At 49.8% G+C, this 24542-nt stretch overlaps 1 protein-coding gene across 11 annotated transcripts in view; it reads right to left on the reverse strand.

The window, feature by feature from the left end:
- The window catches only part of ARHGEF7 (Rho guanine nucleotide exchange factor 7), a 135046-nt gene extending 110708 nt beyond the window's left edge, over window positions 1–24338 (reverse strand). For 4 of the 11 annotated variants that reach the window (XR_009611271.2, XR_009611270.2, XM_060636679.3 and 1 more), the window contains exon 1: window positions 23802–24089. Coding sequence is in view for 8 of the 11 variants with exons in the window: in XM_060636679.3 (XP_060492662.1) it covers window positions 23802–23966 (165 nt within the window). In the remaining 3 variants the exon portion in view is untranslated. Of the gene's footprint in view, window positions 1–23801 lie in introns of all 11 variants that reach the window. The other 7 variants (XR_009611269.3, XM_060636671.3, XM_060636675.3 and 4 more) reach the window with 6 other exon arrangements.
- Between the last annotated feature and the right edge of the window lie 204 nt (window positions 24339–24542).

Consider the following 24542-nt stretch of genomic DNA (forward strand, 5'->3'; position numbering starts at 1 on the left):
CTCCTTTAAAAGTCTCCACTTGCATGCATGTGGGTGCATGGAGCTGGCTCATTCAAAGAATACTGTACAGACAACACACGTTTGGAAAACGATAGTAAGTACTGCCTGACACTGTAACATACATACTGACCTTGGACACGACACTTGACCCCTCTGGGTCTATGCCCTCATCGTCCCAATTTGAGGCTCAGCCTTTCTCACAGAACTGATGGTAGGATCAAATGGATACCAAGTTAGTTCAACAACACGGACCTGGACCCCATGCCAGAGCACGTGATAAGCACTGTGACTGCAAAGGAGAGAGAGACAAGGCCCTGCCCTCAGGGAGGGAGGGAGGAACCGCACACAACATGGCAAGGGGCCATGGAAGCACAGAGAAAAGAAACGGGAGTTCTATAGGGGACACAGGGGAGGCCAGAGGCCTAACCAACAAAAAGGACATCTGAGTTAGAGCTATAAGGGTGAAGAGACAGATGGAACTGCATTTTCAAAGGCGTGACATTTGAGAAGCCCATGGTGTTTTCGAGGATGATGAGCCCTCAGGGGCAGCTGAGGTCATGGGGGAGCCTGCAGTGGAAGGGCTACATATGAGATGATGATGTAAAAGACATTTAAGGTCCCCTGCGTATTTCAGTAAAGAAGCTACGTGAACAGTGAGCGTCATCAGGTAAATGCAAATTAAAACCTCAGAGAACACTACACACCCACCAAAATGGATACTGTGGAAAAGGTCAACAGTATCAAGTGTTGGTGAGGATGGAAAGCAGCTGGCGCCCAACACGTGACTGATGGGAGTGTAAAATCATACACTTGGAAAATTGGCAGCTTCTCAAAAAGTTAAGCCTACCTAAGCCCAGCAATTCCTCTCCTAGGTACTTACCTGAGAGAGATGAAAACACATCCACAAAAAGCCATGTATAAGAACATTCACAGGAGCCTTACATAAAATTGCCAATGCCTCACAACCCAAAGGCGAACACTCCTCAGGGCAATCACTAGTGACCGTCTTCCGATGACCAACAATAGCCCAATTCACTCCCCAGAAATCCTGTCCCAAATTCCCCACAGTAATTAGCTCCAGGCTTTCCAATCAAGAACTCTAATCAGTCAAAGGCACAGAGTCCCAAAACCATTGTGATCTTCCTTTTGAAATACGGCTTTTGTACTCCATATTTGATAAAGGATGTGTCAGATGCTCTGAGAACTGGCAATAAACTAAATCACAGCAATGTCACAGTCACACTTCAGGGACCTCCACAGCTGTCCAGTTTCCCTTTCAACTCTTCTCTACCACCCACTCCACGCTGGGAACAACCAGCTCCACCCTTGGTCCAAGCAAAGTGCCAACTGAGGCAGCTAGCTGCCTTCTCTCCAACTGAAAGTGTTTCGAGAGTCTGAGTTCACAAAACTTCCTAGGAAAGAATAGGCACTTGTAGCAACACATCTAATTTAAGCAGGTTCCACGCACCACAACAATTAAGATCAAGAGTATAGAAAACTGTCACAGCGTATGCTATCTGGGAAATGCTTAACTGCCCAGGATTGTACTTCCCAGAGATTCTGATTGAGTAGGTTTCAAGTATATTCCAGAAGTTGAGGGCAGGGTGGGTGTCTGAAATTCCCCATCTGCCTGATTTTCACCCAAGTCTGGAACACTGGTATGGTATAATTCAGTGTTTCTCAAACAAACACATGTATCAGAATCATCTAGAGTGACATTACTACATCCTGCCAGAGTTCCATCCGTAGATCTGGAGTGAAACCCAAGGACGTGGCTTTCTGACATTCCTAGGAGATGCTGATGGTAGCAGGACCATACGCAGAGAACTAGTGGCAGATGTAGATTAAACCATTAATCAAGAAATCTTGTTTATTCCCCCCGCTGGGAAAACAAATTCCCAGCCACAGAACATCAACAGCCTCATGACCACAGCTACCAAGAATCACTTCCTCTGAACACCTGTGGCTCTGTCTGCAGCCCCCACCCTGTAGCCAGATTTGCTTGTGCAGATCTCTCCCATTAGACATGAGCTCCCTATTAAATAGCATACTGCCCGCTTAGGTCACTAAACTCACTGGTCTGTGAGAGGACCTCAGCGTAGAAAGTCAGAGAACATGAGGCAGTTCCATTCTTCAGAGACGAGGAAGCAGAGGCTGAGAAGAAATGACCTGCCCGAGTTTATGCAGCCCACGTACTTCACCAGCCTGCTCGAGGAGGCAGACCTCTGACGACTGCAGGAACCCGGCTCCCCTGCCCTCACTTGCAGGGATTTGGCCAACCAGAAGCTCTGCGGGAGCCAGGTGGCAGCTGCCTGACAGCCACAGTGACATGCTGGAGCTGCTCCCAAAAGGGCCTATGCACCCCCCACCCCCAGCCCCGCCAGCTCTGTGTTCAATAACATCATATCTGTCGCTGGAATCGGCCACGGTACAAGTATTTACACCGCAGAAATTGGCAGATACTACAAATGAGGGCTCCACACCACAGGAAGCCCATTGTTAAGTCTTTACCAACACACCACTGGCTGCAGACCACGGCTCCCACTGGGAGCTCTCACCAGCTCCAGTAACACACTTCCCCCACTTTTCCCTTCAGCCTTAGGGGGAGTCGTGGCTTCCTGGGGTGCTTCCACGTCTCTTACTGGTTGTCCTTACCCCTGCCCACACTCTGTCAACAGCTTCTTCATTAAACTCTTCAACCACCTCTACTACTGCACCGTCCCTTTGCTGCTGGGACCCTAACCCAGTGAACTGCCTGGCAGTAGAGTTAAAAATAGAACAGCGTGGGACAGCAGAAGATGGGAACCAATTTGGAGAAAGGATTCAGTCCCTTATGGTACGGTACTTCCACAGAGCACCACCCACCACAGAGCCTTTAAAAAGATGGCAGCTTTAATTAATTACCGATACACTACAATCTCCTAGTGATAATCAGTGGGGGAAAGGAACGTGGGGAATGGTATGCATAACATGCTACCTTCAGTGTTTAAAAAAAAGAGAAGGACAAGAAGAAAACGTGCATGGGTGTTTAGAAATGCGTGGTACCTCTCTGGAAGTACATGCCAGGTACTTTTAACAGGAGTTGCCTCCTGCAAAAGGAATGGGGGCCTGGAGGAGAGGGAAAGAAAGGGGACTTGCTTTTCACTTTGTATGTTTTTGTGCCCTGTGAATTTTATACAACATGTATTATAAATATACATTTTTTTAAAAAAGAAGACGAAAGAGGAATGCTCCAATCTAGTGTTCTCCTCAGGCCAAGACATCGTCCCCATTACAAAACAGTCCTTGGAGAGCCCATCTGCCAGCGGGATGGGGTCCTTGTAGAACCCTCCGCCCCATACACCCTGTGCCAAGATGCAATGCTATGATTAAAGTCCTAAGGTCATCTTAATTAGCACTTCATGATTCCTCCAACTTCTAATTACCTGATAGCCACCGTTTTATTATAATTAAACTGCAGTTGTCTGCTGATCAGGGATTGTGCTCCTCCTCAGCACTCTGTGCTCATTCTACTGTGAATGACAGTCAGTGGACTGAAAATATAGGTCGATAGAGCTCACTTGGCAGTCTACCGGGCATCTCTCCTCCAAACCCACTGGAAGACAAATGAAGCATCCAGCAGAAATTATGGACTTGGTTGCCAAATACCAGATAAGTAAATTATCTCCCAAAAATGTATAGCCTGTATTAGAAGTAGTTTACTGGAAAAAAAAAATAAGCCTTTAATAAAGTATTTTTCTTTTGCTCTCCTTCTTTAACATATTCCAAAGCCCAACTCTTGTATGGATGCTACAATCATCTGGGGAAAAGGAAAATGTGCTCCCTTAGTATGGAACCAGCCAAATTAGAAAAGGCAAAAACAAATCTGAATGTCCAAAATCTCCAGTTCCCGAACCAAATTCATATACCCAAGACATGTGGAATGTCAAGGGGAGGACCAGCAAGACTGCAAGGCTTAAATTAACTCATGTGTCCCCTAAGGCTTACTTCCCTCCAACTCCAGAAGCACATTTTTAGGACACAGAGATGGTGGCAACCATCCAAAATTCATGCCAAAAATGGATTTTAAAAAGTATGAACAAAAAACATTCATCAGACAGCCTGGAATAAATTTCTCCACTGAGGTACTTTCTTCCCTCAATAATGTTAGATCAAAACAGGTGGGTGTGTATTAATCATCAGGGGAGAGCAATACAGAAAACAGCATGTGCTCCGCCTGGCTGTGATTCGGACACCAGAGAAGCAGAGGTGCATGGGACGGGCCATTGTTAATTTCATGTCTCATTACATGCTGTAAGCGGATGCCATTTTTTTATGCCTTTGAAGGCTCTTGATACAGGAAAACAGAAAAGGACAAATCCCTAAGACAACTCAAACTGGGCCTTATGGTCCAACAATTGTTCTTATCTAAGGTTTTCCTCAGTTCATATGGAAGAATCATCCTTCCCTTGTTCTCACGCTTGCGACCTGATGAAAACCACCTGTGAATTATGGCACAGCATTTTGCACACCTGAGCCACTGCTTGCTTTTTTTCTTAAGCTTCCTCCCTATGTTGTTTCCGACCTTTGACATCTATTTCCGCTCCTACTGAACATGTTTCAGAATTGTTCAGGATACCTCCTCCTGTTGTCCATCGGTAGAAAAGCCTGTGGAGAAGGTTTGTGGTCCCTGCCAGAAAGAGGCTAAATAAATCCCAAGTGGATACTTGCTGTGCCTCTTTGCAGCATCAGTGCAGCAAACAGGGCTGAAAACCTGCTGGGACAGCAGGATTCTGTTTCCCCGAGAGCCCATGCACTCTGCTCCCTGAATGGGGCACTAGTGGCAGCTTGGTCTCACGGGTCTGCTCCTGGCCGCACAGACAACACAAGGGCCTACCTTTGACCAAGACACCTCAGGCTGAAATGTCCTCTCCTGTCCCTGCAGCCACCAATGGCATTCCACTGTTTAAATCTGTGTCCTCTGATGTCTCAGAGGGGTTTTTTATATGCCCTGCCGCTCCCCATTTGTTTACCTTAGCTACTCATTCTTGCTTCCAAAGTAGTCTTGCGAATGTCCCTTCCCACACACAGGGAAATTGAAGGGCCATAGTGGGAGCTACAGGGCCGTGCACTGCCCTTTGCCCATCCCTCCAGCTGCGGAAACTTTCATTTTTAAACTGCTGGAGAAGCTGCATTGAAGGCAAGTCAAAGCCTCAGAGTCAGGAGACTGGACAGTGACCACCTGAGAACACATTCTATTTTAATCCATTTGATAGCATGTGGGAGGTTTAAGGCATGCAGAGAGAGAGAGCCAGATGATCTTGGAGAGAGAGACTGCAAAGCAAAAGGGAGCCTTCATCAGAGGAAGAAACCTGACTAAAGGGATAGAAAACAGCTGAGGACCTTCACTGGTGAGCACGCGTCTCTATAAATAGCAGCTGAGACCCTTCCTAGAGGGAAAGGCATCGGGTGGGGGAAGGAGGCAATCACAGCCTGGAATGCTCACAGAACTCCATAGCCAGTTGAGAGTTTCCTGTTAACTACAAATAATAAAAAGGTGATAGACAGGTTGCTACTTATCTCCTGAAACCCTTAATCAGAGTATGGGCCACAGCTGCTAATAAGATGTGTCATGTCTGTTGTTGGGAAATATATTTTCAAAACCTCACTTAGAAAAAGTGACCTTCATTAGTCACTGCCTAAGGCCGCCAATGTATACTCAGAAATTCTATTTCTTCCATATTACTATAACTAGAATATCTCCCTGCATATTTATAAAGTGCCTGTCGCATGACTCCTCTGTTCAAAACCCTCAAAAGCTCCCAGCTTCACTCAGAGTAAAAGCCAAAGTCCTTTAGGATAATGAAAGACAAGAAAAAAAGACTAGAAGAAAGTATTTGCAAAGAATATATATACAATCAAGGACTTGTCCCCAAAATATACAAAATGCTCCTAAAACTCAACAGTAAGTAAACAGACAACCTAATTTAAAAATGAGCAAAAGACCTGAACAGACACCTCACCAAAGATACACAGATGGCAAGTAAGCATGTGAAAAGATGTTCCACATCATATGTCATCAGGGAAATGCAAATTAAAAAAAAGGAGATACCACTAAACACCTATTAGAACGGCCAGTACCCAACACTGACAACACCATTTGCTGATCAGGATGCAGAGCAACAGAAATTCTCATTCACTGCTGGTGGGAATGCAACAGGGCACAGCTGCTTTGGAAGACATTTGGTGGTTTCTTACCAAACTTATTTTATACATATATATGTATACATATGTATACATATACATATATATACACATATGTATACATATACATATATATACACATATACATATATATACATATGTATACATATATACACACATATACATATATATACATATGTATACATATATACATTATATATAGATATATATACACACACACACTTATACACATATATATGTGTATATATATGTGTATGTGTATATATATCTATATATAATGTTTGTTTACATTTGAGAGAGAGAGAGACAGCTCACGTGAGCAGGGGAAGGACACAGAGAGGGAGACAGAGGATCCAAAGTGGACTGTGCACTGACAGCAGTGAGCCCAATGCGGGGCTCAAACCCACAAACTGAGATCATGACCTGAGCCGAAATCAGACACTCAACCGACTGAGCCACCCAGGCACCCCTAGCAATCTTGTTGGTTTTTTTTTAACATTTTATTTATTTTTGCAAGACAAAAAGAGAGAGATGGGGCATGAGCAGGGAAGGGGCAGAGAGAGAGGGAGACACAGAATCCAGAGCAGGATCCAGGCTCTGAGCTGTCAGCACAGAGCCCGACGCAGGGCTCGAACTCACGACCATGAGATCATGACCTGAGCCAAAGTCAGACGCTTAACTGACTGAGCCACCCAGGTGCCCCTCAATCTTGCTTCTTGAATGTGCTTCACCCAAGAGCTAAAAACACGTCCATGAAAACACCTGAACACAAATGTCTACAAGAATCTCTTTGCAAAAATCTGGAAGTAATCAAGATGACCTTCAGTCGTGAATGCATAAATTGACTGTGGTCCATCTAGACAGTGGGAAATCATTCAGTGATGAAGAGGAGTGATTAAGCCACAAAAAGACACGGAGGAGAAACTTAAATGCATATTTCTAAGCGAAAGAAGCCAATCCTGTATGATCCCAACTATATGGCATTCTGGAAAAGGCAAAACTATAAAGACTGTAAGATCAGTGGTTGCCTGGGGTTGGCAACCCCTAAAAGATGGAGAATTTTTAGGGCAGTGAAAGCAATCTGCATGACACTGTAATGGGGGAGACATGTCATTATACATTTGTCCAAACCCACAGAGTGCACAACGAAGTGAACCCTAATGTACACTGTTGACTTTAGTTACTATTGTATCGGTGCTGGTCCATCGATTGTGACAAGTATACCACACTAATGCAAAATGTTAAAAGGGGAGGGTGGGGGTGTATGGGGTTCTCTGTACTTTCTGCCCAGTTTTCTGGAAACCTTAACTGCTCTAGAAAATAAAGCCTATTAATCTGTTTTCAAGTCAAAATCCTTATGATGGTTAAGCAGGCCCTGCACAAGGCTCCCTTGTTCCGTCCTTGAACCCATCAGCCAACTACTCTCCCCCAGCTCACTGTGGCTTCTGCTGTTCCCGGCAAGTTTGCACAGGCTATTCAGGGACCTCGGGACCTTTGCACAAGCTATTCCCATCACCTGAAATTCCATCTCCCAGATATTCACATCACTCCTTTGCTTATATTCATGGAGTCTTTATTGAAATGTCACCCCTCAGTAACGCCTGCCCTAAGTACCAGATATAAAACTGCAGTATTGCCCTAACTGCTGGCACTCCCCATCCCTTCTCATCACTGTCTAATATACTATCTGCTGTACTAAGTGTACTTAGTACTAAGTAAGTTCATGGAATATCTTCCTGCACCATGGAAGAGACGTTCAGTGTGCAGAGTATTTGGTCTAGAGAAGAGCTGTGTCAGCACCCGGCAGACACAAGCACCCAATGTGTTATTTGTTCCGTAAAAGGGATGTTGACTAATGCTCACAGAGCACCTAGAACCAACAAGTAAACATAACTGGTCAAATATGGGAATCGAACTTTTGAGACAGGAGCCATTCTAGAAAACACTTGGAAGCATAATCCCCATAGACAGAGAAATGCAAAACAGCCTTGGGTGTATCTGTAAGCCTTCACCTTAACCCCTTCTGTCACGCCTCTCTCCAGGGCTGCCCACGCTCAGTGACCAGGGCTCCGCTTTCTCCAGTGCGGTCAGCCGGGAGCTGCCGAGAGCCAGCACTCTGGTTTCAGCCCTCGGTCTCTATCACGAAGCAAAATCACTGGCTCCTCCCTGGGCTCCCCTAACCAGCTGGCCTGCTCCCTCAGGCCTCTTCAGGCTCCCACTGCCCAGCACTTTCCGCGGTCATCCACAGACGTTTAGTAGGGTCGCCTTACTCTAGTTTCCTAACTGTCACAAAGGGGCCAAAAAAAGCCAACGGTGAGGTGGTGTGACCCAGACATTTCAGAGCTGAAGGGGACAGGCAGCGGGGACAGAGGCTCACACAGGAGGAGGGGAGGGAGGGAATGGATGCGGGCAGCCGCCCACCTGCAGCTGTGACTCTCTGAGTGCGTCTGCAGCCTGCTCTGTGACAGGCCCGCGGCTTCCTCCCAGCTCCGTCAGGCAGGCTCCCCGGGCCTAGAAGACTCCGCTGGTGTGGCCTCGCATTCACTGCCTCTGTCTTCCGTCTCCCCTCAGCTTTTGAGCCTGTCCAGTGAGTTTTGTTATTGCAGTTTTCATTCCTGCAATTCCCATTTCTTTTTCATGAGTCCTATTTCTTTGCTGAGATTTCCTATTTTCTCGTTTGTTTCAAGAGAAAGTGTCCTTGCCTTCTGAAGCCTTTTCGTGGTGGCTGCTTGAAAATGGTTGCCAGCCACCCCCACAGCCTTCGCTGGAAGGAGAGATGGCCACCGAAGGTCACCTGAGCAATGGTGTCTAGAAAAGCAGCTTCCTGCCGCCAGCCTTGGGGTGGGGAGGGGGTGGCAAGCACTGTCACTGTTCTCTCCATATTCAGTAACAAAATGATTAACTGGCTACTGAATGGAAAAGCTTAAGTTGGAATGAAATCAAGGTGTGCGTCCTCAGTGTTGGTGGAAAGCCAGCGTGTCCAGACCTTCAGAGAACACGTGGTCCCCAGTTTAAGGACCACAGATCCACACCCCCAGAAGCAGCGTTAGGACAAGTCACAGCTCGGTGGAGCTCCCTCACTAAGGAACAGCGGCTGTGCTGCCGTTTGGACCCAGCACCACCCCCTCCCAGAAGCGACTCCCTGACCCCACAACCCAACTCGGGGACTTACTTCCCCTTAAAAGCCTGTGTCACAGAGAAGCCTGCCTGAGGCATCCGTGACTTTCATTAGCTTTTCGTGACTTGGAGTCCTGCTTAGACACAGTCCCTCTATGTGGGGCTCATGTCACTATTCCGAGGATGTCTCCCCGAGCACCTCAATTTAAGTAGCAATTCCATCAGATGTCACACGGACCTCCTGAGCTTGGTCTCTTCACAGAGATTCTGTTTCTCTTCCATTTTACGCAGGGATTTCCTGGACACACAGAAACAGGTGAGGGATTCCATTTTTGAGATATATTCCAACTGCCCCTTCCAACCCAAGCCAGGATTTCTTTCCAACCTCCCTCTACCTCCACGTTTCAAAAGCCCATTGGAAAGCAGCATGGGGTCTGTTCTGTATTGAACTAAAAGGCACCAGTTAGGAAACTTTCCAAGCATGCGCGGGGGGGGGGGGGGGGGGGGGGGGGGGGGGGGGGGGGTCTGTAAGCCAAGGGAGGCAAGCAGCCAGTGCCCACCTGTGGGAAAGTCCCCAGGTGATCACATCTTGGTCTCCTGTCTTCTTAAAGGGCCTTGCATACAATCTGGCTGGTCCAGGCTATGGTGTTGCTGGGCAGATGAGCCCAGGGGGCTGTGGTTCTCAAATGTGGTCCCTGGACCAGCAGCATTGGTATGACCTGAGAACCTGTCAGAAATGCAAATTCTCACCTCCAATGGAGACCTACAAAATCAGAAACTCTGAAGTGGAGCCTGGCAATCTATTTTCACAAGCCATCAGGTGATTCTGATGACACTTCCCTGCAAGGCCCACATCGCCACCTCAACCAAAGACACATACGACAGGAAGCCCTGCATCACTTGGAGACAACCTGAGATGCTAACATTTTGGGTTTTTTTGTTTTGCTAACATTTTTGGTTTTTTGTGTTTTGTTTTGTTTTGCTCACTAACATTTTGGGGTTTTTGTTTTGTTTTTTTTTGGTTTTGTTTTGTTTTGTTTTTTGCTCACTAACATTTTGGGGTTTTTTGTTTTTTTTGTTTTGTTTTGCTCACTAACATTTTGGTTTTTTTTGTTTTGTTTTGCTCACTAACATTTTGGGTTTTTTGTTTTGTTTTGTTTTTTGCTAACATTTTGGTTTTTTTGTTTTGTTTTTTTGCTCACTAACATTTTCGGTTTTTTATTTTGTTTTTTTGTTTTGTTTTGCTAACATTTTGGGGGTTTGGGAGTTTTTGTTGTTTGTTTTGTTTTTGCTAACATTTTGCACGTGATGGACGAGAACCAGTGTCGGGCACTTGTGCCACCTCCAGCTGTGAGAGAAGAAAACCAGACCAACCCAGGAGCCGTCAGCCCAGAAGCTCCTCAGTGAGGGAGCACGTGTGCGCGCGCCACACTCCTTCCCTCCACACCCCCACCCCTGCATTTCCCAACATCCTCTCGAAGAAAAGGGATTAAGGAGAAAAAAATAATTGGTGGAATTGCTTCTCTCACACGTGGAGACAGACCTGAAAAGTACATGTTTTATTGCTGTGAATTGGAAAATTAATACCCGAATGCTAGACATTTGGTAACCAAATGGTTACATTTATTGTGGTTATTTAGGAATGAGATTCCCACTGAACAGCACTGATTTACTTTCATCTCCTCCACGTATGTATCATGACATGTAGTTTTCCAAAGGAGGAACAGCGAGTCCCAGGAGACACATGTATATTCACAACTTTGTAACAGAATAATACAGAAAGTCCTCAGCTTGGACACGAACTTTCTAAAAATTACATACAGACACCCCTAAAAGGCCTTAACTACATCAGATCTGGACTTTCACAGGTCAGCTGCAAAACGGACATGGCCGACAGCAGGTGGTTTCCAGCGGCTCGTCATAAAATGGATGGAGGGGGCGGGTCAAAGACCAGACATTAATACGTTATGGTAAGATGCAAATCTCGGGAGCACCCAGAGCGACAAACGGGCAGCCTCCACTCACTCACTGGATTCTTACAAACACCTGGGAAAACACGTTGGAAACGAAGGGGGAAACCCACGACAGCTGTACTTCCCTAAGCCACGGACAAGAACACAGTCTTCTAGAGGCAAAACCGGCTCAAAGTCAACTTCCTCCCACCAAACTCTGAAGAGAGTTGATGAGCACCACAGGCCCTGCTCAGCCCCCCGAACAATCTCGGGGAATCCACACACCCAGCACGCGGCGGGCCCCAGCCCAGCCGCCCTCTTGCTGAATCCAACCTCTCCCGCTCAGCTCTGCCCCCAACATCGCCTGCTCCCCTCCATCAGAGCCGCCCTCGCCCTGGCCACCTGCTCAGGGGCCGGCCACCGGGTGCGTGCTCTGCTGGCTCGCCTGGGACGGTCGCCGCATGCCTGCCACCTGGGGATGGGGAGTGACCGTGCCCCCACCCTCCCAGCACACCGCCAGAGCCCTCTGGTCCTCCGAGGCACATCTCTCGCCCCTGCAGCGTACTGGCCGTGCCCTTCCCCCGCCAGTCACCAGGCTCTCTCCTGACCTGATCTAACCGCCTGCTGCCAGCCTCCTGAGCCTCGCTGCTGCTGCTGCTGCTGCTGCTGCTGCTGTGGCCGCCAGGAAGCTCACCACTCCTACACCTCAGCTCCCATCTCTCTTGGGTGACTCCCAAATTTATCTTACAGCCCAGCATCCTGTCTGAGCCCTGACTCCTCACACTCACCACAGCATCCCTTCCAGACCTGATACCGAGCCTCAGGCAGCCCCCGGGCCCCCTCTCGCACCGGGACACCCCATCTACCCTGTGTGTGGCCAGCACCCCGGGAGCGGTCTCCCCAACCCCATCCCAGACCCAGTTCCCAGCAGCTCTCAGCCGGGCGAGGCTGAGAGCTTAATAACCACCTCCCCAGGCCACATCCAGTCTGTTTCCACACTGTGCCTGGAATATTGTTTTCCAAATCCGCACCCAACCAAGAGTTCCCTTGAAAACATCACAAACTTTCCCTGTTCCCCTCTCTAATTAACAGTGCACTGGTCCATCAACACGCAACTCAAGTAGCGCTTCCAGAAGAAGAGCCTTCCCCAAGACGTGACCTGACCCACCTGCCAAGTGGAAACCAGGTCCCTCTGCTAAAACCCGTTCCTCACCCCCAGAGCACATGTCTCAATCTGTAAAACAAATTCATACGACGTCTTTAATGCTCTCCCCACGGGACAGTATGCGAGTGTATTTTGGCTAATCATTAAATCTCCAGAGCCCAGCATAATCTGTGTAATAGATACCCAGTAAGGATCTGATGAGAAAACAAACACGTGAATAAATGAGGTCTGGCAGCGAATCCCTTCCCCCCACCCACATAAAATGTAAGTTCACTATTTACACCGTTATACATTGAAATTCCATACATGTTTTCTGGGTTCACAATTAGGTTCAAAAGTAAGGGACTGCTGGTAAAATGAACTAAAGCTCCAGTACGCACAACAAAATCTTAATCACCCGCAGAGTGAATACTGCCGCAATCTTAATCACCCGCAAAGTGAATACTGCCGGGTAAGACTTACTGGGACGTAACAGACGTGCTATGCGCATATTTGAAGTGTACAATTTGACAAGTTTTGACACGTGTACCCTTGTGAAACAATCACCAGAATCAAGACGAACGCCCCCTCACCCCCAAAAGTCTCCTTGTGCCCCATGAAGCATCCCTAAGCCAGCACTGATGTGCCTTCTGTCACTGTAGACCACGCCGCATTTTCTAGAATTTTATGTTCGCAAAGTACCATGTGTACTTTGGCTTCTTTCCTCAGCATAATTTTCATTCCTGTCACAGAGTAGTCACTTTTATTGCTTAGTATTCCGTGGATATACCACACTTTATCCATTCACCAGTTGAAAGACATCTGGGTTGTGTTCAGTTTGTGGCTACCGAATATAAAGTTGCAAAGAATGAATGAATGAATGAATGAATAAAGTTGCTATGAACACATGTGCACAAGACACGCTAAGGGCATACTTCCATTTCCGAGTCAACACTTAGAAATGGGATGGCTCAGCCAGTTCGTGGATGTTCACTAGTTCAAGAAACTGACAAGCTGCTCAGTCACATCGTTTTCGGTTCCCACCAGCAGTGGATGGGGGCTCTGGCCCCTCCACATCCTCATCCACATGCGGTACAACCAGGCTTAAATTCTGACCATTCTAACACGTGCACAGCGGCACCTCGCGGTGGCTTGTTTGCATGTCCCTCCTGCCAAGTGCATCCAGCGTCTCTCCTGTGCCTGTCACTCACACACCTTCTTCCGTGAAGCGTCTGCTCAAGCCGTTTGTCCATTTTTCAGGTTGGACTCTTTGTGACCTTATTATTGAGTGTTGAGAGTTCTTTATGTATTCTGGACAGAAGTCCTGAATTCTTTGGTAAAGTTCGCCCATGAGGCCTGGAATTTTCTTTATGAGAAGCTTTTTTTTTTTTTTTTTTTTTTTTTTTTTTAATGTTTGCTTACTTTTGAGACAGAGAGAGACAGAGCACGAGCGGGGGACGGGCAGAGAGAGAGGGAGACACAGAATCCGAAGCAGGCTCCAGGCTTTGAGCTGTCAGCACAGCTGACACGGGGCTCGAACTCATGAACCACGAGATCATGACCCAAGCTGAAGTCGGATGCTTAAATGACTGAGCACCCCATGTGCCCCCTCTATGAGAAGCTTTTTAACTAGTTTGAATTCTATACATATAGGGCTGGGAAGGTCCTCCATGAAAATTATGCATTTCATCTAGAGTGTAGAATATACTAGCATAAAAACGTTCATACTATCCCATTATGGTCATTTTAGTGTCTGTGGAACCCGTAGTGATTCCTCATATTGGCCATTTTCCTGGCCAGTTTAAGAGGCTTACCAATCTCATTGATTTTCCCAAAGAACCAGATTTTGGTTTTGTTGATTTTCTCTAGTAAATTTGTTTTCTGTCACTGATTCCCATTAAGTTCTTTATTTTCTTTCACCTACTACTTACTTAGAGTTGCATTTGCCGTTATCTTTCTTTTTTAAATTTCTTTTAATTTCATTTCAGTCCAAGTTAGTTAATATCTAGTGTAATAATGACTTCAGGAGAATTTAGTGATTCACCACTTACATGTAACATCCAGTGCTCTTATTTTTCTAGCTTCCTAGGAAGACATTTCATTACAGACAACAGAAGAATTATGGGTAGGGTGAGTAGCTCGCTCCCGTATTATTATTTTAACAATTCATAAACAGATAATCAAGACTCACACCCACTGAAGTAGTTACTATTGTCATTTGAAGAATCAACCTTGGATCGCCAACATGGCAGCTATTTTAGATCGTCAACGTGGCAGCTATTCTGGCTCCGTCTGAGTAACTGCTCTGTCAGAGGCATGATATGTGAACCCTGACTCTTCTCCATCTGTCATCAGTCAATAAAGTGTGGAAGACACTCAACTCCAGTCTCTTGTCACTTAAAAGCATGGCTTCTGCAGTACTTTCTGGAAGTTTACACTCCATCACAAATCTGTCCAGAATTTGACCACATCCTATTTATAGTGCTTGTTTTCAACAGAAACAAAAATGCATTAACAAACAGGAAGACTCTGACCAGAAAATGTCATGCTTCCACGAGAAGAAATCTCCTTACTAGCACCAGTGTTTATGATTCCCTGAACAAGGCAATTTCTGCAGCACCACAGAGATTACAATGAGGCGACTCAAGAAATAAAGGCCTGGAATAAAACTCTCTATGTCCTGAGAGTCTCTTACTCCTCCTGGAGCACCAGCAGAGGCGATGAGGACCAGGAATACTTCTCTGAACCTAATTCTCTGTCAAAAGCACTGTAACATTCCTCCTTAACGTGAAGAACAAAGTCATCATCTTTTGGCATGCGTTCAGAAAGCAACAGGCTTTTTCAGAAAACCAGTGTTCCTGACAAAAGACTTATGAATGAATTTGCTAACTGCAGATGGGTACTAAAACATCTCTTGTAAACAAAGTACTTTATGGACAGGAAATAGGTTGGGCACACATCTTCTTGGCACAGGAACTTAGTAGTGAGTCACTCAGAATTGAGGGAGAAAGGCCATCACAGGCCTGAGTATTTACAAATAATCCAGAACTAGACTGTTTTAAATAAGGTGTTGCTAACAAAAATCATCCTGCCACAACAAGACTGCATTGTAAGAAACTACACAAAGCCAAAGCAAACTTGGAACTGTGGATTCCCATCTTAAGCTAAAGCAATTTAATATAAACTGGAGAGGTTTAAGTTGCTACCCTTTTTTTGGTCCTTCTTTGAAAACTATTGGGTGGCTCAGTCGGTTAAACGTCCGACTTTGGCTCAGGTCATGATCTCGCGGTCCGTGGGTTCGAGCCCCACGTCGGGCTCTGTGCTGACGGCTCAGAGCCTGGAGCCTGTTTCAGATTCTGTGTCTCCCTCTTTCTCTGACCCTCCCCTGTCCATGCTCTCTCTCTGTCTCAAAAATAAATAAATGTTAAAAATAATTAAAAAAAAAAAGAATATTATTGGGGCACCTGGGTGGCTCAATGGTTTGAGCATCTTACTCTTGATTTCGGCTCAGGTCATGATCCCAGGGTCATGGTATGGAGCCCCACATCGGGCTCCACACCCAGCATGGAGCCTGCTTGAGATTCTCTCTCTCCCAGTGCCCCTCTCCCCAATCATGCTCACTCTCTCGAAAATAAAATTTTTTTTTTTTTTCAACTTTTTTTTTATTTATTTTTGGGACAGAGAGAGACAGAGCATGAACCGGGGAGGGGCAGAGAGAGAGGGAGACACAGAATCGGAAACAGGCTCCAGGCTCCAAGCCATCAGCCCAGAGCCTGACGCGGGGCTCGAACTCACGGACCGCGAGATCGTGACCTGGCTGAAGTCGGACGCTTAACCGACTGCGCCACCCAGGCGCCCCTCGAAAATAAAATTTTTAAAAAGGGGTATTATTGGGGCGCCTGGGTGGCTCAGTCAGTTAAGCATCCGACTTCGGCCCAGGTCATGATCTCACAGTCCGTGAGTTCGAGCCCCGTGTCAGGCTCTGTGCTGACAGCTCAGAGCCTGGAGCCTGCTTCTGATTCTGTGTCTCCCTCTCTCTCTGACCCTCCCCTGCTCACACTGTCTCTCTCTCTCAAAAATAAACATTAAAAAAGGGGGGGGGGTATTATGGACCCTTTGTAAAAAGCTGCTCCAAGTGTAATAAAAGGTAAAATTACGTACAAAATAATAGCTGCATTCCCTAGCCTTGTACCTGCCATCTACTGCCACAGTGAGGCTGCATTAACAAACAGCCACGGAACCTCAGTGGCGGGCAGAAGGAAGCATCTACTTTGGTCCGTGGGCTACGGGTCAGCTGGGCGGTCCTTCGGGTCACGACTGGGCTTGCTCACACAGCAGTGGTCATCTGTGTTGGGCGGCAGCGCTGCTGATCTGCGCGCGGCTCTCTCCGGTGTGAGCAGGCAGGAGGGGAGTCCAGGAGGCCTCAGCAGGGACAGTCAAGCTCTCTGCCACGTGCTCTCCAATCCCTCAGCATCCAGGGCCTGGGCCTGTCCTCAGAGTAGACGCAGGTCTGAGAGAGTGCAGAAACACGCAAAACCTCTTGAAGCCTCAGCCAGTACTAACACCTGTCACTTCCGCCACATCCCATTGGCCAACACGAGTCGAGGCCAGCCTCAGACTCAAGAAGTGAGAAAACAGGCTCCCTCTTTGAAGGCAGGTCTAAGGGGAGTGAAGAGCTGGGGCCACTTCTGTAATCTACCACAACCCGTCTCTAATTTGCCTTGTACCCTAGGAGGCTGACCTCTGAGGACGCTGACCTCTGTGGAGGCTGACTTCTATGCATCATTGCCCCAGAGCCCCTGCCCAGCACAGTCTTAAGACACCATTCATGTACACTATGAGTGACCTTCCCTAGACTGTGCAGTGCACAACCTTACACAACCATATGCAGCTATCTTCAGTTAACCCATCTGTAAAATGATGAGTTTGGGTTGGATAACCTCTTGAGAATTCCTTCACACTGAAGGAATTCACAAATGCGCTACACTTAAGACCCCATGGTTTCCCTTATGACCTGCCTAAAAAGGTGATATGGAACAGGTGCATGTGTGTGCATGTGTTTCTGTATGTGGACAGTAGCACACACATAGTAGGAACCCAAAACTACAGTGGTTTAAATAATTGTGACATATGTGTTTGAAACGTACTTCCACACATCCCATTTAAACATCCCCACCTTGCTCCTTGGCCCTTAGACTACAGCAGACACAGCACTGTCTACAAAAATAGGGCTGAGAACGACCAGTCTGGTTCATAGAACTTTTAAAATTCAGAGCTAAAGTTAGAAATGTGAAAACATCAGGAAATGCATTCTCCTAACCTAACTGGGTAGAACTGATGGAGGAAAAGGTCAGATGTCACACCCAGGGCCCAGGGCCAGCCCCAACACCCTCCCTCTGCGGACGCCCTTCCCATGCATGAAACTCTACAAATGTGAAACCCGAGCCCGCCGGCTCAGCCCTCCAGCAGCTGTGTGTGCTCTGCAGCTGCTGGGGGCCTGGCGCTGAGCAGAGGGTCCTGGAAGCCAAACTCAGTGGTCCCGCCGACCCAGACAGTGGTGGTCTGCCAGGGTGGGAAGGGAGGGGCCACCAGCCCCCTGGAGTTGCAAGACTCCAGCTGGTTGTGAGAATAAGGAAGTATTCCTGGATTGGTGTTGGCCTTGAGGTTCAAATCCTGGCTTGGAGTTTTCCCAGCAGAGAAAGTTTCCAGGGTCAGTCCGTAAAATAATAACAACTTCTGTGTCCCGAGGACCCTACTCTGTGCCCGACAACACAAGAAACCCCTCAGGGCTACCCATTTACCCTCTTAGCGACCCTTCTGCCCCAAGAGGCCATTCCCTCCAGGGGGCGGGGGGAATCATTAATCTCATTTTTTAGGAAGAAACTGAGACTCAGAGAAGTTGGAGAAGTTGCCACACGTCACACAGCAACTGGGTGACTCTGGAGCATATATGGGGACCACCCCTTCTTAGGGTGGCTATGGGAGGGAACCAGTGGGTCTTGGGGACAACCGGTTGCCCCAGCTGGTGGCACCGCCCATGACAGAGTTGGGTGCCCGAGGATGGTGGGCTTCTGCCACCTTCTACCGACAATGACAAACACGTGGGCAGCTCCAGTTCAAGACCAGAGCAAAACCTCTCGAGAACTATTAGACACGTGCACGTGTATGTACGTACACAGACAGCACACTGTTCTACATCTTAGCACAGATGGACACCAGTAAGCGCAGAGTCAGGAAGGCCCTCGAGTCCCCCGGAGGACGATCCGATGCCAGAGCAACAGTTTGCCAGACTCCTCAGGGGTGTCCTCCAGGAGAGAGGAGGGAAAAGGGGCAGAGGAGCGTCCCAACCAGGGTCACAGCCCGAGCACAACACTCTCTAGAGCTACCTGTCCTGCTTCCAGCTATTTCTGAGCCCCCAGATAACCAGGCAGGCATGTGGCTCACATCCTAACGGCCCCCCTTCCCTCTTAGGACCCCTGGTGAATGGCAGTCTGTGCCCACGATGTAACCCTGGAGTCTGTCCTGTCACTGTGGTCACTCACATTGTCAGTGTGGTGTCCTGAGCTGGTCTGTAACTCCTGAAGGCAGGGACTGCCTACGTCCTCCTGATCTAGCACACGTGAGCAGGCCCAGCCTGGACGGCAGGCACACCTGGGCTCTTCTGCCCCCGGGGCTCTAACTGGGTGACGTGGGCACGGCATGAGGCACTGCTGGGCCTCAGTGTTCTCACCTGGGAGATGGGGGCGACGGTGCTCGGCACGCTGCCTGCAACCTGGGGCACGCGCTATTTCTGTAAAAGACACGGACACAGGAGGGCAGTGCTTAAGGGAACCGGGAAAGGAAGCCACCGCGGGCATTGCTTCTATTAATAGAATGAGGTCTTGGGACAGCACCACCGCCAGACTCTGCTGGAGGACAAGGGGCAGCTGCCCGTGGGGAAGGCCCTCTTGCCCCCCCACACACGCGCCCCCACGTCACACCTGCCGGAGCAAGCACACCACGCACGGCGCCAGCACACTCGCTAAAGCGAGCCACTCTGGGCGTCCCCCATCTAAACTGCCGGGAGGCTGCCTGACTGCGAATCAGCCAGCAAATGCAGTGGGCTTCCCCCTCCTTGGGGCCTGAAACCCCCAACATGAATCCCCCTCGTGCAGGGCTGAGACAGGACTTCAAAATCATATGCTTCAAAAGCAGATGTTTGTCATTACATTTTAACTCCTCTGAAAGCTTCGTTTCATTACAAGGAATTTGCTCAGTTTGCAAAGTTTAAAGAAGTCTCCCGAAACACACAGTCGAGATGTAACGTGCCCTGAGACTTCTCTCAGAATGCTTTCCCACGAGACCGCCAAGTATGTACCAACAGCTGCGGGGCATGGGCCTCCGAGTCTTGACCCGGTGTGAGCGAGACCCTCGCCATCACACCACACTGCCATCGCTGACCTCATCCTCAGCGCGAGCTGCTCACGGTGGGCCCTCAGAGCCACTGTCCAGGGGCCACTGACACCTCACTTCTCTCCCGCAACCGGCCCCAGAAATCCTAGGACTGACCAGAAACGCAAGCCACAAATCAACCAGGAAAAAGCAACTTTTTCCTCCTATGTTATATCCAAACTCGCTGATTGCCCGCAAGCCTGCAGAGGACCAGCTAAGGGCTGCCCGAGGATAGTCTGAGGAAACACAAACCATGTTCTAATCCACGTGTCAGGAAAATCATCAGAGGCTGGCCTGCTCAGACGCTGGTTGCCTGGAACCCCTTAATTCCTGTTCCTTTTCCTCCATAGCTGACTTTATTTCCTCACACTGCTCCTGTTTTGACAGTTTTCTCCTGCACTAAAACCTCTAAGAACAGTTACTCTTTTTATCTCCCATAGCACCTGGCATCCTCCAAGCAGGTATGTACTCAATAAGTTGACTGGATTCAAATTCATTATGTAACCCGTTATGTGTTGGGTTGTGTCCCCCAAAACGTGTATGTCCAAGCCCTGACCCCCAGAACCACAGGACGTGACCTTATTCGGAAACAGGGTTGCTGCAGATGTAATTGGTTAAGTTGAGGTCATACAGGGGTCGGGTGGCCCTAATCCAGGGACGGTGTCCTCATAAAAGGGGAGGTCTGGGCACAGCAGAGACTGGGGGAACTTCATGGGGACTCTGGGCATGTGCGGGTCCCCCTTCCCCAGCACCTTCAGAGTGAGCACGGCCCAGCCCGTACCCCAGTCCCAGGCCTGCACCCCAATCCCCGGCCCATACCCCTATCCCAGGCCTGCACCTCCAGGCCTGGGAGAGAACGTCTTCAGTGCAGCCAGCCAGGGGTGGGGCTCTGTCACCGCCCCAGGACACAGGAACCCAGCCCAGCAGCTTAACCCCATCTCAACTCACATGCACGCCCAGGACATCCAGCAAGGCCAGAAGGGTAGCAGGACTTTCTCAACTGTGATTCACAAATGTGGATTAATGGGAGCGTCCCCAGGGAAGCACTTTACCGATTCCAGTGTGTTCTGTTCTCCTGGCTTGGGGAAGACAGAACCAGGCTCCAGGAGATTCTCACGCTGGATCCAGCAGCTCCGTGGGCCGCACCAACAAGGAAAACTGAAGCAGCATTTCATGACCCCTGCCACTTCTGTGTGCTCATTAAAGGTGCTCCTCCTTCTAGAACGTCTGAATCTTCATTTCACCCCTGTGACTAAACAGTCCAGACGTGCTTCAAGTGTGAGTTCACGAGCTCAGGGTGGCAGGGGCCCCTGGATTCCGGGCCTCTGCCCGCTCCCATCCCAGGAAGGGTGAGCAGGCCAGCAAAACACCAGGGCCGTTGCTGGAGAAAATCAAAGCGGAAGTGCCTCACACACGAAGGTCCAGGAAACCGCGTAATCCCCACTCTGTCTCCCCGACAGCAGGCGATAATGAAAAGTGTCTCTTTTCTGAGCTGTTCACGGAGGTGTATGATCCCCGCCCCCACCCCCGCCTTGCGAAGGGCAGCCTGCATCCAGGGGAACCTGGGCAAAAACGTCTACAGTCTGAGAGTCCCCGTGGTTCTCCGCCCTTTCACTGGCTCCAACTAGAACAAATAACAGAATACAAGGAACACACCAGCACGTGTCTTCTCGACCAAAGGCATGTGGGAAACCCGAGCCACCTCTGCGCTTTCCCCAGCCTAACGGTCCATTTTGAGTCGTGGATCTGCACACGTGGCATGCTGCTTCCAGCACCCTACCCAGCTGCCAGCGTGTTCAGGTGGCCAACTAGGGTAAAGTTAAATCTCTTTGGGTTCCACATGAACGTTCGGTGAAGTTTCCAAACGCTCCTGTGTAAAAGAAACCCGTCCCCAGACCGACGTCCGCAGGGCCAAGTGAGAGCTGTCGCACACGTCTGCCTTGTGGCTCACACTATGCGGCGTGGGAGCCCAAATCAATGCCTCTGCTAAAGAGACAGGAAAGCTCGGGAAACGCGGAAACCTGTGGTTTTTAGAGGCAGAGACTGGCTAATATTTTACTCCAAAAACCTACCTTTGAACCACACAGAACCGGTAGTGCTGTCTCTAATTTGTGCCACTTGCATTCTGGCAGTGTCAGCAGAAAACCAACCAGCTGGGGCCACAGGGGGGTCGGTGGTAGGGAAGGACAGTGGCAGCAGAGTACATTTCTGGGGGACCCTGGTTGCAGAACATGTTGGGCTTCAGTCCAGCTCCCACAAGCTAAACATTTCCTCTCTTTGTTTTAGGGATGGAAGGAGTGCTACAGTTTGGAAAGAAAACCTTTGGAGAATGTAAAAGAAAATGATTATTCAAGTCTGCCAATCACATGAATGCAGCTAATATGCCAAATAGCACGCTTCGATAGTGACATGATTTTATCTAGACAGCGCAGGGAGTTTCCTAAAACTTCACTCTTAGTCACGGAACAACGTTTTATAGAAGCCTGTGTTGGTGAACTTAGCATGCATTTGCACTGCTTTCCAACATCTGACTTTTATTACCATAGGTCCTCGTATCCAGATGACAACAAACTGTTCCGAGGGCCTTGAAAGTTAGATTCTGCTCCTTAAACCTGTCTTAAACCATAATTTTATTGTGACACAGGTTGGTTTACAAGCAACGTTTTTATTTCCTGGCCAGGCAGACAGCCCTTCAGCCTCATCCAGATTCTGTTTTCATACATACGTTCTAAGTAAGAAAAAATACCTAAAACTAGCAGGCATGCAAATTCATATGAAACAAAACCTTTTCTCACCTTTAAAATGCAGCACCAAAACATGCACGAACTTGTAAGATTAAACGTTTTACTTTTTCAAGTGACCTAATTAACATTTGATTAGCAAATCGTCACTGTACATTAGGGCTAAAACAACCCCGTTTAAAAAATTAAACAGTTTTTTCCTAACTACGGTGTGCTTCAGCTTCTACACTTAACACCTTTTAAGTAACTGTTTGAGCTTAAGATTCTACGCTGACAAGAAAGAAAGAAAGAAAGAAAGACAGAAAGAAAGAAAAAAGGATAAAATTGCAGTGTTTTTGAAACACAGGGTCACATCGTTTTTAAAAGCACTTCTACCCCCGGCCCCGGCTTTGTCAGCCTGTGTGGGAGGAAAGCAAACTTTAATCACTGGCAGAGATGCGGGTCAGGGTTCACACCCCCGCCCCGGGGAAACCACCGGCCACCAACACAGAAGCAGGCAGGGTCTGTGGGCCCGGCGATTGTGCTCAGAATCAGGCACGGACCCGAAAATGAAATCGAGAATTTTAAGCCAGCCTCGGAGAGTGCCTTGGCTTCGTGGGGTCGGCCATCCTCGGGGCTTGGAGACACGAGGAATTCTCTGGCGGGGAGGGCAGTCGGTCATCTTACAGCCCGGCCATCGGCTATCGATCAATGCCTTTGAAAAACGCCCAACAATTGGTCGACTAAGCAGAGGTGAAACTCTCCTACGATACCACCAACAAAAACTGTTCAAACAAAGCCTCGAGGAGGCTGTGCGCGGCGCTGGAGCGCGGCTCTCCGCTCGGGTCACCGACAGGGGCGACTCCACCTTGGGGCGGAGCGGAGCCGCCGCTCCCCTTCCCTGCGGCCTCCCCGGGGCCGGTCCCCTCGGACACGGCCGGGCCACCCCCACACCCCCACCCCGGGCCCCGCCGCAGCGCACACAATGGCGCCCCCAGCTCCCGCCGCCCGGGCCTCGCGCCGCCTGCGCGCCCCCCGCGCGGGCCGCGTTCCCGGGTCCGCGCACAAAGGAGGCGCGTGGGCTCCTCCGCGCCCCGCGCGGCCGCCAGGTGCCGGCGCCTGCGACCCCCCGCCCGCACGTCTCCGCGCATCCCGGGCCGCGGCGGGAACGAGGCGGGGCGCCCGCCGCCCGGGCCTGTGCGCCGTGGGGGCGCGGGCCGGGGCGGCACTTACTTTCTCGATGGTCCCGGGGAGCAGGCGCTCCAGCAGCCTGCAGAGGACCACCCCATCCTTCAGAGACGCCTGCAGGAAGCCCTCCGGGTCCGAGATGGTTTTCTTGGGCGACTCCAGCACCCCCAAGGTGATGAGCCACGTAACGGTCTGCTCGGCGGAATTCATAGCGGCGGCGCGCCCGGCCTCCCCGCGCCGCGAGCCCGTCTGGGCGCCGTTCACCTCGGAGCGGCCGCGGCCCGGCCGGCTGCGCCCCCCGCCCCCTCCGGCTCGCCCATGGAGAGGCCGGCCCCGCGATTGGCTCGGGCGGCGCCGCGGTCCGGCCGGCTCGCGCTCCCTCGCGTGCGTCCTGGCCGACTGTCAAGTGCCTTTTCATTAGATGCACATGAACCTGCGGCGGCCGCCCGGCGCCGCCCCCGCCGCCGCCTCCCGGCTCCCAGCCGCCGCCGCCGATGACATCACCGCGAGGAGAAGAAAAGACGCGGCGCTAGAGCAGCCCCGCGCCGGCCGGCCGCACACGCACCCCGCGCTCGGGCCCGCCGTGCGCCCCGCCGCGCGCCCCCGCCCCGGCCCGGCCGTGCGCGCCCACCTGCGCCGCCGTGACCTCCGGAGGCGCCGGCCGCCTTAACCGTTTGCGCCCCGCGGGCCCCCGCGCACGCCCCGCGGACGCCGGAGCGCGCGGCGCTGCCCTCGCGCCGGCCCCTCCTCAGAGGGCTAGGAGCTCGTCATTGATTTTCTGAATTC

The sequence above is a fragment of the Panthera onca genome, chromosome A1, assembly GCF_046562875.1.
Source record: "Panthera onca isolate mPanOnc1 chromosome A1, mPanOnc1 haplotype 2, whole genome shotgun sequence".
NCBI lineage: Eukaryota > Metazoa > Chordata > Mammalia > Carnivora > Felidae > Panthera > Panthera onca.